The sequence below is a fragment of the Bombus huntii genome, chromosome 12 (genome assembly GCF_024542735.1).
Source record: "Bombus huntii isolate Logan2020A chromosome 12, iyBomHunt1.1, whole genome shotgun sequence".
Taxonomy (NCBI): domain Eukaryota; kingdom Metazoa; phylum Arthropoda; class Insecta; order Hymenoptera; family Apidae; genus Bombus; species Bombus huntii.
Window position 1 is genome coordinate 878,277 of NC_066249.1, and position 19,893 is coordinate 898,169.

The following is a 19,893-nucleotide window of genomic DNA, read 5'->3' on the forward strand; positions in this document are numbered from 1 at the left end:
CAATAAAACGAAACGCGGCGAACGTGGGAGAACATTGAACGTTTCACGATGTTGACAAACGTAAAAGCGATCGTATAAATAGCGAACGCGATGGCTGTCTCGAGATCTATTTTGCGATCTCTTGCAGCTGACCACGTGCCCCGCTCGTAATTTTTGGCCGTTCTATCTCGCGATACGTTTAAATTTTCAAAAATAACGCGTTGCCCGATTTCGCAATTATCTTCGTTCCGCTCGTTCGGCAAAGTTGTTCGAGAATATTTCATAGCGGCGTGGCGATTAATTTATCGTCACTTCCGTTGTCCAAGGCTCCTTCCGTGAAATCGACGATGATACAGGGAAATGGCAAGAATAGAGAAGGATGGGAAACAGACCTTTAAGAAACGATTCGTGAGAGATGATTTACGAGGAACCGAATTTCTCTTGAAAATCCAAGGTCCTACGATTTTCGGTATTCACAACGTATACTAAGATTTTTCGTGTCTCGCGCTTGTATAATGAATGAAACTGAATGTTTCTCAGAGAATCTTGTTTTAACTCTAGAACTATGGCTCTAACGCTAAATAATGCGTTGTAAGATTTTCCTGCGATTACTCAGAACAGATGTTCTTGGCACGATTAATGCATTTTGTTATACGTATTTTTCATCATACTACCTTAATTAAATCATCTATGTACGATAAATATTAATCAAGCGATTAAAGATAGAAATCTTATAATGAAATTCAGAATTTATAATTGATGAAATATTTGTATTAATTGTTTGAACATTTAAAAATGACTAAAGATAGAATTTTTGGAATAAAGTTAACTTTTGTAAAAAAAAAAAAATTAGGAAAACTACAGGTGTTATAATGTTTGTAGGCTCGTGAAATGCAACGTGTTTTATTTACCTGTTACGCGGTATGCTGAACCAGTATTCTGGCCGCAGCTTCTTCTTGCCATAGCTCATAATAGGCGTCGAGCGGGGAATCTTCTTATCTTTGGGCCTTCCTGTTCGCAGCCTCAGGTACAGTGGAGGATCCTCGCAAGAATGGGCTGGTCGTGGTATAAGCTCTACATAACGCGACAGAACAATTCATTATAAAACACATTATAATTCTCCTATCTCCGGAATTAATTATTTTACTGATTCCTTTGATATTCGTTTAATTATACGATAATAGATACACGCGTTTGCGACTTTTCTAGTGAATTTTCCGACAAGACACACAATATTTAGATACCATTAAATACATTCCCTTCAAATAAAAAAAAAAAAAAGAGAGAAGTAGAAAAAAATAAGGGTCATACAAGAAGCTCGTCTTTGAAGAATATTTTAAAAAGCATCGCATTAAATATCGCAGACAATATTATCGGAAATATGTCTTTTTTGTATAAATATTGTTATTTATATATTATAAAAATGGGATCGTAAGACAAACGTACAAATCAGAACACGGTACAGTTACAAACACGAAGAAAACGGGCACAACATCGCAGGAGAGCAAAATTACGTGATAAACAGCGTGAAAAAACCGGAACCACATCTAAATGATGATGGACAAATTTCGAGTATATTGGCGACGTGAAAATTACACAGATTACATATTTAGAGAAATAAGTGCATTCGTGTGCAGGTGCAGTGGCAGAAATGAAACGGAACGTGTGAGTGAAAAGTTCAAAAATGTTTTAATTCTCAAGGGACAAGACAGGTAATCGTCAATGGTGCGAAATTCAAATTGCATGATATAATTGGAGATGGAAAAAAAAAATGTTGCACAAAGAAAAAGAACGTGTCGAACAGGTGACAACGAAATAAATAATGTAAATTAATATAACGTTCTGTGGAGATATGGTGATTTATACGAAAAGGGATATAAAAGCAAGCTAATACAGTATGAACCTACCGAGGCCTTCGAGTTCGGGAAAATTAGGTGCTTGGACTAGAGAGGGACAACAAAACATATGACATTACTGCATTAGTATGAATTCATTGGCAGACGATCGTGAAACCTATTCTGCTGCTTCATGATAACTTTAAGTTTAATTATATTAAATTAGCAACTTATTCATAGAAGTTTAAGCTACTATTGTATCATATTTTATTTTTAACAGTATAGAAGATCTTTACTTTGTAAACATTATATTCTTTAAATAGATGCAGCAGAAAGGGTTTCAAAATCCTGAAGACATAATAATGTTCCTCGTTTAAAATTAACGATAACGAGGTTAAGAATGAAGGGACTCAAGTCTAAACTCTGTGACCAAAAAGTAAAAAAGACAGTGACAGAGTCCAAACCCGTACGATCATGGTAGAATCGGTGTTCCTCGAATCTGTGTCAGGTATTTAAAATACTTGGAACAATATCAATTCGATATTGTTTCTTCGAAACGGTGGCACAGTTTCGTGGAACAACTTTCACGGGTAATGACACACCGAATACAAGATGTAAAAACTAGTAATGACAAACGAGTAAAATTTGAAAACCATACAGAATAATATTGAAACTACGTTAAACTTGTAATAATGTAACGTAAGCGCATTTGGTTAGATATAATCATTGTCCTTTCCTTTAGTCTGTATTGGCGATAAGAGTTAGGTGTGAAGAGAGAGATATATATGTAGTCGAAATCGAATCCAAAGGCGCTCAAAAATTCGAAGAAAAGGATAATAAATGCACTAGCAAAATAACATCGTTTAAGAAGCCGTCTATACATACGAGCGAGTGCAGTGCGTGGAATGTAATCCCGTTTGCCATCATTTATTCGCCGTTTTTGTTTTTTCATGTATTCGCGGCTATGTGTAGTTAATTATAGAGTTATCGATCCCTTGAAAGGGTGTTTCTTTGTTGACGTAGTCTCTTGCGCGCAAACTACCTAACAATAATAACACGATAAAAAAAAAATAGCTAATCCATAACAGAAATAATCATTTCTTTAAAACGGTCGACCAACAAAACGAAACACCCAGTAAAGGACTGAAAAAGATACTTTGCGTGAGCGGAGTCTGCCACAGTATATCTTACAATCATCGAGTTAATCATTCCGAAAAGATATATATATATATATATATATGTATAGATTGAAATATATCATGTTCCACGAAGAAACTGATCGAGTTCCGGGACACTTACTGTCGAAACTGACGAACAGTTCGGGCATATCTTCAACAGAGACCATGCTACGATAGTCCAATCGAGGTGCTGTGGCCAAGGTTTTGTTACTTCGGTTACTGTCCACGCTGCTGCTACCTGACGATGTCAACGGTTGCTGTCTGATGAATGTGCCCACGGAAGACCGTCTGAAAGGAAACCATAAGATTACTAACGATTCATTAAATATCTGAGAGATTGCGTTTCAAAATCACGAGCACACGAGATTCTCTGTTTCGTGTTCCCTGCAATTTCGAAGCAGTGTACACTGAGTAATATATATGTTGCAACATGATAAATAGCGATTAAATCATGGGGAGATGATGACATTCGAGATAAATGTTAAAATTGTATCCAGCATGTATGTACGGCGAAATAAAGTCGGATGGCTGCTCGGGGATACTAAAAACGCTGTGTTCGACTGATCGGTGAACCGTGTGTTGTCTGTAAGCGGTACTTGTAAAGCGGTATATATATATATTTTTTTTTTATTTGGTGTAGTTTCTGAAAAGATGGTGGGGCACGTTTACCTGAAAGCAAGAGAATAAAAGATGCTGATCTTTCTCAATCTCGAGAAAGGCTTAACAGAAAATTAAAAACTCAACTGAGAGACAGGATAGATGAAAGATAACAAAGTATAAAGTGTCATATGTGTGAAGCTCGAATAAGTGGAACTTACGAGAAACTTGAATTAATTTCACGTCCTACGAAACAATAATCGTTCGTCGCTCAAAAAACTGGTAAGAAATGATCTTGCACGTGAATCTCACGTACTTAATTATTGGAAAACAACAAGGAACAACAAACTAGACATCTAAGAAGATAAACGTTCAATGAAATTAATATAAAATTCAACAGCCCAATCAGAGATAAAAAGAGTAAGAAAAAGATAGAGCAAGAGAAAGGGAAGAGAGAAGAGAGAGAGAGAGAGAAAGAGAGAGCGAAAGAGAGCGGAACAACAGTGGGCAGATACGAAAGAAAAATTATAAGGAGAAAGTGGATTTTAACGTGGATACATTATAAGTTGCTGGTTCATGACCGGGCCCAAACTCACCCCATAAGCCCTCCTGGACCAGGTGAAATCTGAGGGTTGCTGGTGTCCTGGGAGAGAGAGGAGGCGGTAAGCGGAGGTGTTCCTCCGGCTCTACCGCCCCCACCGCTCTCTTCGCTGGGAGTTTTAGCAAACAGGCCCGAGCTAAAGTCACTCACCAGGTTGATCGGCGAGCTTATATCCACCACCATTACATATTCTTTGTTAGTCACATTGGAAACCATAGTTAAGCTTTATGTTTAACACAGATTTACCATCACAGTCTGATTGGTCATACTGGTCTCAAAATAGCGGAAAAAATAGACAATATCCTTAAAATCCTTTTGAGCCACAACTTTCTTCTTTACTTACGTAACTACTAAATAAAATTAATCGCTAAAGGTCATTCCAGGATAAGTTCTTATTTCGTGAGCGAAATCTCTAGGGTGAATGTATTTTTTACCATTGATAGGTATACGCCTTCAGCGACAAATTTATTGATAGCATTTCGTAAAAAATAAAATTTAAAAAAAAGGAAGAACAAAATTGAAAAAACGGACTATGATGGTATAAGGTTATAGAAGACAACGTCTGGACTGATTGTGAGTTGGAAATGTTACACGTGCCCATTCCTTTGATTCGTTTACTCCGTTCAGAAATTCGAAAAAAGGATTATCCCAAAGCGCGTTTCGCAAATGCAATAAGCCGCTTGCATCTACGCGCAAATTTCTAATTAATATTCTATATTATAATAAATGAGGGTATTCATAGCAAAACTTGTTTTTCGAGATAGAAGTTTTACCAAGCTTGTGCGTCATCATATATGTAATTCTGTTTCGTTATGAATAGCCTCAGATATGCTATAAATGTTACTTTAAGTTCTAAAAGATTTCAGCAGAAAGCAACCACATGAAAAATAAATGTTACACCATATAAGGAGGCCGGAACATTGAGAACCTTTCCTGTATATAGAAAGTATGCAAATTTCTTTTTCATTGAATTACTCATTCCTAACATACACGAATAGTAAAGTAAAATATAAAAGCGTATTATATTAATTTATAAAAATTATTGTACCATATAAATTACAAAAAAAATTCTTATAAAAATTTTATAAACTTAGCAGGGCTAAGTATTATCACCTTGAGAAAACTTTGCTGAAAACTGATGAATGATGAGAATCCGCGCTATTAGGAAGACTCGAAACTTTATCAGTTCCAGATTTACTTTCATCTTCCTTTTCGCCAGTTAACCCTTCCATCCATGACAGAGGATATGATAATCGTTTTAACATCTGAAACAAATTACGGTAAGTATTAAAATAAGATACAGATTACATCAAAAAGATAACAAAGATATAAATTATAGTATTACCTTATTTCTACGAGTCTCTTGTTTATCGTCGTCTTTGTGTTCCTCATCTTTCTCAGGTTCCTCCGTATTATTACTGTCTAAGCTAAAAGATACAGAACTTGCCTTCTTCCTGCCGTTAATGGCAGGACCACTATCTACCGAATCAGTTGTAACGTTCGTCGGAGCAATAGTAATAGGAGGGACCCAATCTGAAGATAAGACAATATCTGCGTCTGAATAAACTTTCTTTGTGGGATTTGGTTGAACTACTGGGAAAGAGGGATTAGGGTCACGTATGTCAATACCAGAGTCGTGGCATGACAGTTTGACTAGAGATCCTTCTTCGCCTTCGGGAATCACCTTCGACTTCGCGGAGTCCACCTGCAAATATCAACATTCATTACATTTTGAATTTCGATTAAGAATAGCATACTGAGTTTTAGTGATAACGAGTAATTAGTTTACTTTGTCAGAATTTAAAGAATCTTGTTGTTCATCCTCGATGGGCCATGGATATTGATCTTTGCTAGGAACTGGCCAGTGATGGTCAAGCATAGAACGTCTACGCTCCTCTAATGTTCTACTTGCTTGACCACCACCGCTCACAGCTTTAGTCTCCTTCTCTTTCTCTTTCTCCTTCTCTTTTTCTTTGGTTGTTGTTGTATCTTCTTCCTATGAATCAAACAGAAAAAAAATTCAATTTATTGTCTGACAATCATCACATTACAAAAATGTAGTTAGTGTTTAATATTTAAATCCATGTACATTTTGAAGATTAGTAGGAGTAACGAGATCTCTCTCAAAGGCCTTTGGAAAAGCATCTCCATCTCTCTCAGCACAGCTGCATACATTCTCAGCATCATCCGCCGTTAATTCCGGAAAATTTTCCTCCTTTTCTGGTGACTGGCATTTAATATTTTCAATTGGTGAAGGTTTCTTCATATAATAAATTTCTGGCTTCTTATCTAAGTTTCCAGATTCTGTATGTCCAACTCGCATATGTGCAATATCATAATAAATTGCAGCATTTACTACAAATTCCATTGGTGCAATAACACCGTAAGATTCAGCTCCATGTTCAATTACAAGGGGATCAGAAACATTGGGATCAAACATGACTGCATTTGGCGTAACTAGTAACACTCCACCAACAACACCCTATGAATACAAAACAACAGTTTAGTAACAACATGAAGTCATTAAAGAATGTAAGAAGCTTTACGTTAAATGTAAATTGAATCATAAACCTTACCTGACCATCTGTAATGTGACGAACATTAATTTTCAAAAATCTTTCTTTAAATGGCTGTTCCTCCTCTTCTATCACTGTATTGGTAACACTAAGAGGTGTTTTCACTCTTTCATGGCTTGGTTTCGGTGACACTGGCCTCAAGTTGTCTAAAAGTTCTAGAAAGAAAAGTACGATGTTAAGCATTCAATTATTTCATTAAATATACAACATTTCTTATAGCTAAATAAAGCTTACCCATATTGAGAAAAAAAAAAACAGAAATTAGGTGGTCTGGTACCACTTCAATATTATAAAGGAATGTAACAAATATTTCATAGTATTTAATTATGAGAAATTTAAATCTTGTTTCACGTGATATAACCTTTAGGTAATAGTTACTTGGCCTATTACGAAGAACAAATAACAGTATAACAACAACATATTTTCTATGTTTACAGTAAAATCAACGTTCATTGTTTTTTTTTCAATACCTGATAGGTTATGTTTGATATCTACCATAACGAGATATGAAAGTTGTATACGACCGTGCGCCATATTCTTTCGTGACATCGTATTTACATCGTGACGCCGATCAGCTGACGTCTTACTAAATGTATACATACGTTGAATGACAAAAGAAAAAAACAGAAATTAAGATATGAAATCGTGAAAGTTTGCAAAATCTTTGTAAACATACCAATAAATATACCACAATTGTTTTATTTTATATCAAATCATTCAAAATATTGAAATTAATTATTTGCGAATAAGCATATGGAAATGAATAAACTAGCACTAGTTAATGAGTTACGTATAATTATCTATACGTCCTTAAACATTCTAACAAAAAAGAAAATACTAAATCGCAAAAAATACAATAAAAAATTTCACTAGGTTGAATCGCGGCTATCGACTGAAATGTTTATCAAGAGAAAGAAACATAGAATGCGCGGGAAACAGACTAAGAAAACAAGAAACACAGTTTTCTCTGTATATCGATTCACCATACAAATTTTCTTCTTGTATACATTCGACTACGTAAAACTACACCACAATGAATCTGTCTATGATTCTTTCCTTTTAAGTACATACATACTTTGTTTTTCTGACTTCATATCCAATCGTCGATTCATTCGATTTTACGATCATATACTTGACAGGACTGTGTAAAGTGGCGCCATCGAATGGTCAACTTATGTTCTTTTCTCACCGCGAACTGCGACGTCTTAAAAACATCTTTAATATATTCGATATTTTGTATGGTCAGTTTTCCTTAGAAGTTAATTTCGATAAACACAACCGATGTATTTTATTGTTCGTATAATTTCGTCACGCATGCTATTTTTAGTCTTCTATTACTACGTATGTATTTTGCAATAGAAACCGGCAACCTATCAAACAGGGTTATAATTTCACCTATGATTAATGGCTAATGGAAGTATAGTGGTTTAGTATTGATAATAAAGCCAATGAAATTTTACATTTTGAGGTAAATTTTAGAAACTAAAACGATTCAATCACGTTATTTAGCAAAAGATGGTGAAATCGTAAAGGAGATACTATCTAACATGTATACTAACACTATGAGTTTGGAAATTCCAGAAAAGGTTAAGACCTCAGCATGTAACCAGTTAGTAAAACAGGCACTATGGCTAGAAAATTGTAAAAAATGATGGGCGAGGATACGCGGCGGTCAGAGAATAAAGAGCAGGAGGCTGGCAAGAAGATACAGTACTGTATGTAGATAAATAAATAGTATACGAGTACATATATACCTATATTGCGGATGTACATTATTTGTATGGTTTTCAGTGGCCACTGGCTGAACAAATTTTTCTGCAACTTTTTCGTGAAAATTTACAAAATTATCATGCTATTTTTAATCCCTGGTCCGCATAATTTTGCGAGCTATTGCATATGGTAGGTGCAATGATTCTCACAACAAACGTACTCGTATCAAAACGCTGAATCGTGCAGCGAATAATGAGAAAGAAAAATTCGATAAATCGAAAGGAAAATTGGCGTTAACGTGTTTCTATGAATAATGGAATACAGAACCTTGTGGCGTTCGGCTAAGACGGATTGAGTCACCTGGCCAAATATCAAAATGAATTAGGTCTCTGCTATATCTGATTGTACATTGTACATACAAAGTGCCGCGTAGAATATTAATACGGATCTATTGCACACGCTGGATAGATAAGACCTGACGCCTGACTCGTCATATTAACGTCTTCGAATATGCGCTTCGTATGTAAGCGACGTACTGAAACATTTTGCTGGTGTTAGATCATATGTAATGGAACGTTAATGAATTCCACAAGTCACGTGGTGAATTTTTCTATTCATATGGTACTTTTTCGTATCACCTTCACCTAGTTACATATTATACGAGCGACATGTGATACAGTTCGGAGAAAATACAACATCAAGTATCCGAGCGCGTCATAAGATAGAAATTGAGATAATATCCTGAAATAGAAGTATAGGGAACAGCCTGACACTCGAATTTCCAGTGGAATGAAATTCTTATCTCGAGATCAGTTTTGTTTAAGTAAAGCTTATATTCTCTACTGGTCTCGATCGTTCTACTTCAATTTCGAATACTGTAATACATTTATTGTATCTCCCTATCGCTAATATCTTTATGATTCTTAACAACATATTTGTTATTAACGTTTTAAAGGTTGTGTCAATTAAAAGAGCAATCAAAGACAAACGTGCACGTGGAAATTACAATTGCAAAAGAGATTGCGTAGCAAATATATTAACATTAAACCTTCAAATCTCACGCAACATTGGTCAAGTTGTCGTCAGCGTTATAATATTTAATTAGGAAGTAAATATAGAATCATCTCGATTACCTATTCTTTTACTAAAGTTAATTAAAATCAGTTAAATAAAAAATATGCAGGATTGAGAATCATAGCTGTATATAATAAGAAGAAAGGATAATACTTTCAGAAATTGAAATACGTGACTAAATTTAAATTCCTGAAATCTTAACTTACACCGCTATCATTTTCATCATTCGTATTTAAATATTTACAGTAACTACAAGAAGCATTAATTTATTTTCAACTGAAGTGCTTTTTTATCAGATTCTGTTTCGCCTTCATGGTATTCTGTACCTGGACCTGATGAATCACTTTTAGTAAATGCTATAATAGATACGATGCTAAATTTCTTATATAATAGCTATATTTGCTTTCTGTAACCACTGTGAATATGTAAAAAAATTGAAACAAAAAATACTGAACAAGATAAATAGGTAAATAAATAAATTGCCTTTTTCTTCTGGAGGTAGGTCATCCTGGGACTCGTGATCGTGGCAAGGATCCGGACTAGGTGCGTCGGTAGTTCCGCCTTTTGTTTGACCTTCTCCTTCCACCGGTATCCACAGTTGCTGGCCGGGATAAATGAAAGTACTTCCGAGCCTGTTAAATTTGCTCAGCTCGGATGGCGTTGTATCGAATCTCGCGGCCACGGACGTCAGCGTGTCCCTATCACCCACCTGCGGCAAAGAAAATAGTCACAAATTACACGATTAGTCTGGTATAATAGAAAGACCAGTCCGATAAGAAGAGAACAACAAATGTGCCTTATTGTCCACGACGAGATTAATTACGAGCGGGGTTTTTAAACTACATTGTTCGACGTCTTGCATCGTTGATGAAAGATAATCTGTTTTTATCTTACATAATCTATTTTTATGTACAGAGAGAATGTTCATTGTACTGTTACAAGCATAAGGTATATTTCGTCTAAAAGGTTACACTCGCGTCAGGACTTATTACCATTGATAAGTTATGTCGTAAGTCATTGATTAGCTTAATAAGCGTAGCGAATTCCGTCTTTTAACATGCTGGCTATAAAAACGAATTTCAAGAATATTCATTTCGGTTTTATATCTTCCACTTAGATTGTGTAATTTAGTGAAATTTAAAGAAATCGAAGTATTTACAACATCGTGAAAGATATAAAATTTCTCTCTTCTTGATCAAAACAATTGATAGAAAAGTTAGCCATGTAGAAAATTCAAACTGTTTCCGAAGTGTCATTCTCTTTTATTTCAAGCTAACTTTCACACCCTCTATCCAGTGGCAGGGTAACCAACCCTAAATGCAAATCACTGGCCACGGTTGCGTGCGTATAATAGGTAGTGTGGTCCGCTGAATCGATGCGGGTTGGCCGGGAAGCCAATCAGGGATCATCGATCGTGAGAAAGGGGCATGCATCGATGACGATCGTATGTCTGGACGCGTCGTTGACGTGCCAGCTGGTGGTAGACCGGTTTAGAACCGAGCGAATATCAGTGAAACGCAATTTCACGGACCGATGCCGATGCAACGTCATAAGCCGTATCTAGCGCCTCAATTTGCAAACGTCTGATGATCATACTCGATCGAATCGTTCGCGGGTAGCGGCTCCATTTCTACAGAAATATCATATAGCTCTATTTATCCATCATTAATCTCGTGGAAGATGCTAACACATAACTTTATTTCATTTAAGTGTAATTTGAACAACTAAGACGTATATTATTATGAATGAAAATTATCGTGTGCAAGTATAATAAATTAATTTCTAAACAAGCTGAGCACCATTTCTCACTAAAGACGAAAAGAAGAAGATAGTAAAAAGATTTTCTCGCCAATAATGTCGCGTGACGATGCAGATGACGTTGTTGTAAAGGTTGTAAAATGAAATTAAGGGAAACCAAAGAAGATAAGAATGTCATTTCGCGATGTGCCGAAGAATGCCTCGTGGAATTTTACAGAGCCGACGTTTATGCAATGTCTAATGTCGTAACACGGCCAGAAACGTATAACGTAATGTGCGAGGCAGTTCCTGAAACATAATACTAAAATGTTCGCGTAGCGGTTCACTGCAGCGTCTGTACGGTAGCACCGGTATCATCTTGCAAGGTTCCCTGCGACGTTATGGTGCAACGTTCTGTGAAACGTTACCTGTCCTCGGTGCTTCGACGTCGTTTAAACGTTTCGTTTCATCCGGTTGTTCTCTCTGCCCGTTGCAAAGCAAAACGAACGAGCGGAAAATTGAATTTACGCTTTCATTTCAATTTAATTCCGTCGGCCTCTTTGTTGACCATAAAACGATCAGCAAAAACACGATATTCCTTCTGCGTCGATTAAAGTGAAACAATTATTTTTTTCTAAAAGTAATTTTAATTCTTAAAATGTTGTAAAATGGTGAAATACGTTATTCCTTCTTATATTCTTGTAAAGTGGGTACATATAATATTAGCATAACTAAACGTATCTACCTATCTGGTTAGGTAATGATTTATTAAAATTTATTCCGTTTATTTGTCCCATTTATAGTACCGATATTGCCTATACAAAAAAAATTACGAGAATCTTCGGAGAAGATTAAAGATTAAAAAGTATTTAAAAAAAGTACGCCCATCGAAACTATAAAAAAAAAAAAAAAAAAAGAAGAGAAAACTTATGATATCGTTGCAGTGTTCGTTAAAATAATTCTTTTCATCCAGCTCACTGAAGCTTCTCGATCATATTTCCCGTTCCATGACAGTCGTAAATATATTCACGCGATGGCCGTAAGAACTATTATGCTATTTGCATAATCCTGCAGAAATGGTGTGCAAGGAGATATCGGGTGACAGAAAATTGAATTTCTTGAAAGAGGGGCTCGAGAACGGTCCATTCGCCAGCACATTATGGCTTTTATGCAAATTTGTGTCCAATGACCTTTAAACGCAGCCTGTCTAACGATAGTTCGACATTTCGTAACAATGCATATCCTACTTGAATGAATGTTTAATCAACGAACCTCGCTTTAGATTGTATCTGGTTTAATTATAAGTTTATGGTGATGTATCGTCGTGTTACCACGGTGGTTCACTGAATTTAGTATGCTACGTCTGATCATGACGCGACACGATCTACTGTGCAGTAGAATTTAGACGAGCACGCGTTCCAATCAAGAACAGACAGAACGTCTGACTATAACGTGACTCGATCTACTTCTGCGTTTGACGATGTTCCTCGATGGGTCTAAATCATTTTATGGAATTCCGACTCGAAATATGGTTTTTGTATCGAGATGAATATAAATTGCCTTTGCCATGAGTATCTGTTAATATTGTGTTATGCTATTTACAGCTTATTTGTTACGAAAGAGTTTTCAATTTTAGAAGTTTCTTCGTAGGTTTCAGTAAATTCGTACGTACAAGTATCTTTTCTATAACAGCGAAACTCTTTTTTCTCTTTAAAATCGCATTTGACATTCCCAAACAAACGCTATTCGTCGATTTATAGAGAATAATCTCATTATAGAGGTTTATAGACAGACTAGGGGATCCTAGCAAAATATTTGATGCGTTATGTCATCGATACGGTTGCATAACTTACAATTACGAGTTCCTTATTTACAGAAACTACGTCCACCATGTTTTCGCGATTTTTAGGATTATTTCAATCGAGAAGATTAATCGAGAGAGGGGAAGAATTCGTAGTTATAAAGTCATGAGTCCTCCGAGTAAGATCAGTCAAGAGAAAGAGTTGTTGCTAGTGCGGCTTCAAGTTGAAAGATCGACCGAAAAAGACAAAAAAAGACACGGATGGGGTGGTGAAGCTTTTAAGCCGAAGAAAAAGAAAGAACGCGAGCCAGGAGAAGAAAAAGGATGATGTTTTGTAAAACGTCAGAGTAAGAGGGCAACTCGGCATTGTTTCAGTTTCTGCGTCTTGAGCTTCAGTGGTTTTCATCGAAAAAATTTCCGCAACCTTTAAGAGAATGGAAAGAAAAATTTATGGAGAAGAAAATTCATAATCTACTTCCTCGTTTAGAGTTTCGCTTGCTCTTTTATTCAGGAAGATTCGTATCATGTCAGACTCGCATCTAATCCAAATTATTGCGTTCTCCTACAAGAGCGCCAACAATGCCACGAAAAATTGAAAAACAATCGATTACATTTCAATTATTGGTATGTATGTCGACTGTATTAATTTTTAATTCAATTTGCACCGACGTGTATATGTTGAGAGTAAATTTTTATAACTATATTCGAAATATCGATACTTTTCAATTCAATTTATATATTTAATGCGACAATATATTCCCGTATCGACATTTAACGCATATTACCGAAATTGCTCAATTAAATTTTCGATTCAATCCAATAATCCGCTTCTGAGAAAACTAACTAAAAAGTATTTTGCAATAAGCGCAATACCTGTTTCGTCTGAACGGCTATTCTTCGAAACGGACAATGTTCTAAATGAAACAAGAAATCGTTTAAACGGAGAACATTTAGAGAAAATATTTTCAGATTCACTGTCTATCGAAGACTGGTATTTTGAGTACAATATTCTATTTCTTTACTAATTAAATTATATATTCCATGTTATGTTTATTGTATAATACTTATAACATTAAATTTATATACGTGATTTATTTTCAGTTTTGGATTTTATTTTGACTGGTATACTTCTAATTTAAACCTCAAACCGTAAAGGTGGGTATTTCATGTCCGGGCTATTTCGACCAGGTTGAGTTTCTCCCAAGGGAGTAATCCCCGGCTGGAAAAGGTTGTCTGGAAAAAGTTTTACGATAACCTTAATTTAGAACGTTTGAGGATGTCATATGAATTTTCTGTGATCTCTTTAACGTGTATTGTCTATTCAAAAATGTATCAAATAAAAGATCTACGTTTACAGTTTGAGAGTACTGCAAAACCGTTTACAGTCCAAGGGTTAATTGCAAGTAACAATACCGATAATATCAATATTCTGCTTCTAATATTACGTGTAACGATGCTCTGGATATTAATACCAACACACATCGATACAAAATATCGACACAATTCAAATATTTCGTTATCACTACCACGCAGTTTCTCACAGTTCGTTTACCAAAATCGCCACTTTCCGCACTTCGTGGTCAGATCCTTTAGACAAAATCTCTATTTTTTGGCAATATAACCATTTCTAAACAGTCATATCATCGACACCGCGACTGCCCAAATGTTGACTTTCCAAACATTCGCTCAAACACCCGGCCGAGATCTTTTGAACCGCTGAACGAGCCAGAAATTATGCTAAGGCTAAATAGCGGCGGGTTATCTGCCACTATATCTGCAGGAGTTTTACATGTATTATATCAACAGGTATTATACAAAACACAAATTGAATTGGGAAATCATAAAATTAAATAAGTAGATTCGGAGCCAACGCAAACTATCGTAGTCATCTATAACCTAACGATAAATAATACCGTTTAGCGGTTGTAAAACAATTATTTATAGCCTGGTGGACATAAATTTAACAGATTGTAGCCTTCGATGAAAGATGAAATGAGCACCTCTGATAGATGCTTGGCGTCGAGAGGGAGAGCTGTCCCATTCACAAAAGATCGGCTAAGAAAGCATCCGTTGTCCCGATTCTTCCCTCTTTTCTTTTCTTTTGTAGCCGAGTTACCTTCGTCTTGCGCCCTTCCACCTTCCTATCAGCTTCTTATTCAGGGTCGTGCGCCGCATTTTCGCGGTTTACGTATCCGATAATAACTTTGCCTGGCCTCGAAGCTCCGCATCCCGATGCATCCTCTCTGTTCGTTCCACTTACCACAGTTATCGTCCTTATCTTTCGTATCAGCTTCCGTATCATTGGAGGCTATTATCCGACGATAAGACGTTACAGGTAACGAGGCGAGAGTGGAATGCAATTATCCCTTGCCGACAAGACAGGGCTTTGCCTGTCGGCAACTTCCATCACCATCGATTGATTAATTAATCGACGAACAGGATGACCGCTTTTGTTCCGTTTCATTAGGTTCTTGCATCAGGCCACGTAATTCTTGATCCACTGTATCGAGATGGTGTTTTTTCCATCTTTATGGAGTGTCGGAGTTTCGCAAAAAGAAAGCCGAACAAGTTCTCTGAATAATTCATGCGACGTAAGGAATTCAACATCTTTTTAAGCGATTTATTCCAGAAACTTGGAATTATTCATTTGCCGCGGTATGAGTTACGAGCGTTAGAAACGCGACAGCGAACGACGGAATTAAGTCAAATTTTCTTCGAAATTCTCTTAGAAGAAAATCCAATTTTTCTTCGGAACTACGAAGTTTTCGAACAACCCAATATCTTTAGCAATAATTTAGAAGCGTCTGGATATTTATGGACGATGTGTCTAAGCGACGAGAGACGATCGTTAATTGGAAAAGTGGGCAAGAAGGAAAGACGTTTGGAGAACGTCTAGCGCGAACATGTCCGGCATTCAGATTGCTTACTGGAACGTGTGCAGATGTTTAAGGAAGGCTGGTTCTGCAGAAGTCGCTGCCTTGGATTGGTTTAGATGTGCGTGTGCTTTGATTACTCGAGGGTACCGAGATGAAGCGGTTAGAGGTGAAAAACGGCTGACACGAATTAAAAGAAATTTTTAGAATCTTCTTTAGCATGTTTAGGTCCTTAGAATCGGAAGCCTTTGAAAGTTCAAAGGAAGCTTCGAGGATTTTCGGATTTTTCAGAATCTGCAATTGCCGGGCACAGTGCTGCTGATGACTTCGCAACTTCCGGAAGCCTTCGAGTGTCAAGAAGATAGCAAAAATATGGATCCTTCGATCGAATCACACCAAGTACCTAGATACTTACGAACAGTAATGTACACTAATTTTCTCGTAATACTTTCAACGACCGCCAGCAACTGCAATACGATCGAGTGATTCGTTATCCACAAAGGAGCATTTTAAGTGCGATTTAAAGAGAGCTGCTCGTTTGAAACTACTCGGGCTGTGAAATCGTGGCTGAAAAGGCAGCTTTTGAAGTGGCTCGCCTCAAAAAGACGATCCGTCTTCCGCCGCAAACGATGTCATCGGGACTTTTTTTCACTCCCTTCCTCTACGTAGTAAAACTCAACCGAGCTAACGAGTGACTCGCGGCCGACTAAAAGCGGAGAGAGACGATGACTCGGCGAGAACTCGCGGAACGTTGCTTTTCAGCGGTCCAGGATAGGGGGCGAGCATCGAGCGTGCAAAAATCGAGCCACGTAATAAAGTACGAAGAACGATATGGTTGGACGAGGGGCAAAAGCACCGGGTTTCATTTAAAAAGTCTGTCAAGTGGCAGAGAAGTCTCGAAGGAGTCGTTCACGCTCGACAAAACTGCGAGGAGGAGCAGAGAATTTGTCGATGTTCCTCGATGGACAGGGAGGACGAGTAAATTTGCCATTTACCAACGCGGATAGATGTTCGTTATATCTTTCGGTTTATCGCGGACAATGGAATTTTTCCAAGTTGAAAAATTAAATTACTCTGACCGAATTTGCGAATCTTGCTTTTGATATGGCACTCGTGTTTCGCTCTATGTCAAATTTAATTGAAAAATTATACCAACTTAATTAATTAGTAAATAGTTCGTTAATTAATTTAAAAATCAATTTGATCAATCTTTGGTATCTTCGCAACGCTCTTTACGACGCTATAGTAATTTATATAGTAATTCTTAATTTATCCGTGTATCAACACGGTCCGTTGCAAAAATAATCGAACTTCTTAAGACTAGGAAAAATCAGTGACATCGATATGAAACTTTCGTGGAAATAAATCCTTCGTTATAGCAATCAATGTCAGAGCAGAGTTCGTTCGAAAATCTGGTTCCGTTACATGGTAATGCACCGTACCAATCGTGCGGCGGCTGTAACTTCTTTTCTTGAGAAAAAAAACAAACAAATTAGAATGTTGCTCCACCCACCAGTTCGCCAGATTTAGCACCGTGCAATTATTGTTTATCTTCGCGGCCTCAAATGACAACTAAGGGGAAACGTTACGACAACATTGGAGACATGCGGAAGGTTGTGACAAGCATCCTGAAAGTGACAAGAATTCCACAAAAGGACGTGCAACGATTATATGACGCATTAGTTAGTCGTTGAAAAATCATTATCTCGCCGCAAGAGGAATGCGTGTTGAATAAAATAGAACATTTTCCTCAAACCAATGCGTTTGTCTTGTTATCTTTAAAAAGATCGGTTATTGTTTTTGGACAGATCGCATATACAGAATGCGTGCAAAATCACGGTACGGGCGACCGGATGATGATTCTACATCATTGACCGATGAATAAGTCGAAAAAGGAAGAATAACGTTTCTTCGTTTAAGGCTTGGTTTTCGACAAAAATGAAAATCTATCAGGTATCCGTGTATTAACCGCAAGTTTCGCGTTATGACATTTCTGTTTCAGCTCGTGTCCGTATTATTAAACACGGACAATGTCGCGATTTCTTTCCTGATTAACGAAATAATTCTCAAAAAGTGCCAACTTTATCCTTATTTACAGAATCATTGGAATTAAACACAGAATAAAGGAAAGTAGTAGTCGATATCGGAATATAACAGGAATAAATAAAGAAGGAAGAGTAACGACGTACTAGATAGACCAATTTACAATAACAAACTCGAGTAATTTTCTACCTAAATATTGCAAGCTCTCAAAAATTGAAAAATCTCCTGCTATCCTAAAATCTCCAAGATTCCTAAAGATTAAGAATAACAACTTCGACTTTTGTATCACTGTAATCCCCAAGTATCCCTAGAACAGCAGCCAAAATATCCGGATCTCTTTAGATTCACGTCGATTCCCCTTGTATTTCGTTCAATACTCATCGAATACCATCCACATCGACCGTATTTCAGTCGTGGCAGTGCATCGACGACAGATAAGAGGACCAGCTGTATTACTGACATTAATCGATGAGCGATGTGAAGGGCACGGGAAACGTACAACATAAACCAGAGGTCTAATCGGTACGGAGCAACGACGATTACACCAGGATGCACGGATTATAGGGCAATCATAGTCGTTTCAGTACCGTTGCCAGGGATAATGGAGAGACCGGCGGATCGAACGCGAGAGAGCTCATGAGAACTTTCTATAACGGTTCGAGTCACTCGATCTCTCTGTTGCCTACGTGTTTATGTAACCACTTACGTGCTTGTTATATGCAGAGTATATCTGTCGATATTAAATTGCTATCTCGAAGTATCGTATGTTGCAGTCGAGTAGTCGTGAATCGAGCAACGATTCGGATTTTCCGATCTAGCGATAGGATTCGAAGCTTCGAAGTTTAGAAAGTCTCGAAACTGCTGGAGCCTAACACGATGTTATAATTCTAATCCACTAAGAGTCAATGACCCCTTAACGCGGTATTTAGTTTGCAGCTTTCTTTCAATCGATTCACATCGCCAGATTCAGCATTTTTAACATTGTCACTACGAAAGAAAATTTCAAGAATTTGCTCGATACCCTTTTCGCCATTGTGTATCTTCCACATAAACTTCTCGATTTTATTAAACTTAAGGCAGTTGAAGCATTTCCCTCGGCTGTTAACGGGCTAGGTAAATTGTTGCATCGAAGGATCGCGCACGTTTTGCTTTCGAATGGTCGCGAATCGACCATCGAGATCAGATTTTCCAAGGGCAACGGAGCGATGTTGCTATCGTTTAACGTTGGTTTCTCTTTTCAGAGAATATAATGTGCGACGATCGTGAGCAAGATAATCTCGAGAAAGGTATTACACGAGCAGCGACGCGAATCGTTGATAGATTCGAAGAAATCCGGATCGCTTTTTCCTTGAAGAGATTATGGACATCTATATAGAGCGACACCGTGCATCCTGTATATAAGATAATCGCCGAGGAAAGGAAATTAGAAGGGAAACTATACCGAGAAGCAATCATGCCTCTCCATTTGCGAGTATGCTAGCGCGTATGTCCGAACGTTCCGGAGAATGAAAGTTTGCTCTTTCACCAATCTCCATGAATTTGAATTTTACGAGACACGATTGGCATACGTGTATGGAATAAATTTCAATTTTATCGCTAGCCCGCGTTAAAATTGCGAACAGATGTGTAATTACGTAAACGAATCGTACAACTAATTCCTGAGATCCTAATCACTGAATGTAAACAAATATTTATACGGTGTTCTCATAGAGAGTACTCCGTATGTTTCTAAGACACAATCTATCGAAACAAGAAAGCGGTACAAATGCAAACAAGTGAACCATATACGATACGTAGCGTGATCGTTTCAAAATAAATTGAAAGTTGTTACAAAATAATAAAAAATCACCGTCTATTAAAAAATAAAAATCAAGATATCGCGATTAAGT

The 19,893-nt window shown here is 37.1% G+C and overlaps 1 protein-coding gene across 14 annotated transcripts in view; it reads right to left on the reverse strand.

Moving 5' to 3' along the window:
* The window catches only part of LOC126872127 (TLD domain-containing protein 2), a 302,759-nt gene that overhangs the window by 41,133 nt on the left and 241,733 nt on the right, over positions 1–19,893 (reverse strand). For 9 of the 14 annotated variants that reach the window (XM_050631724.1, XM_050631722.1, XM_050631719.1 and 6 more), the window contains 10 exons: positions 10,034–10,259; positions 6,767–6,921; positions 6,280–6,672; positions 5,980–6,186; positions 5,536–5,895; positions 5,304–5,455; positions 4,186–4,356; positions 3,114–3,280; positions 1,887–1,922; positions 891–1,053 (listed from right to left, as the gene is read on the reverse strand). In XM_050631724.1, the coding sequence (XP_050487681.1) occupies positions 891–1,053; positions 1,887–1,922; positions 3,114–3,280; positions 4,186–4,356; positions 5,304–5,455; positions 5,536–5,895; positions 5,980–6,186; positions 6,280–6,672; positions 6,767–6,921; positions 10,034–10,259 (2,030 nt within the window). Of the gene's footprint in view, positions 1–890; positions 1,054–1,886; positions 1,923–3,113; positions 3,281–4,185; positions 4,357–5,303; positions 5,456–5,535; positions 5,896–5,979; positions 6,187–6,279; positions 6,673–6,766; positions 6,922–7,000; positions 7,164–10,033; positions 10,260–19,893 lie in introns of those variants that run through there. The other 5 variants (XM_050631715.1, XM_050631725.1, XM_050631716.1 and 2 more) reach the window with 5 other exon arrangements.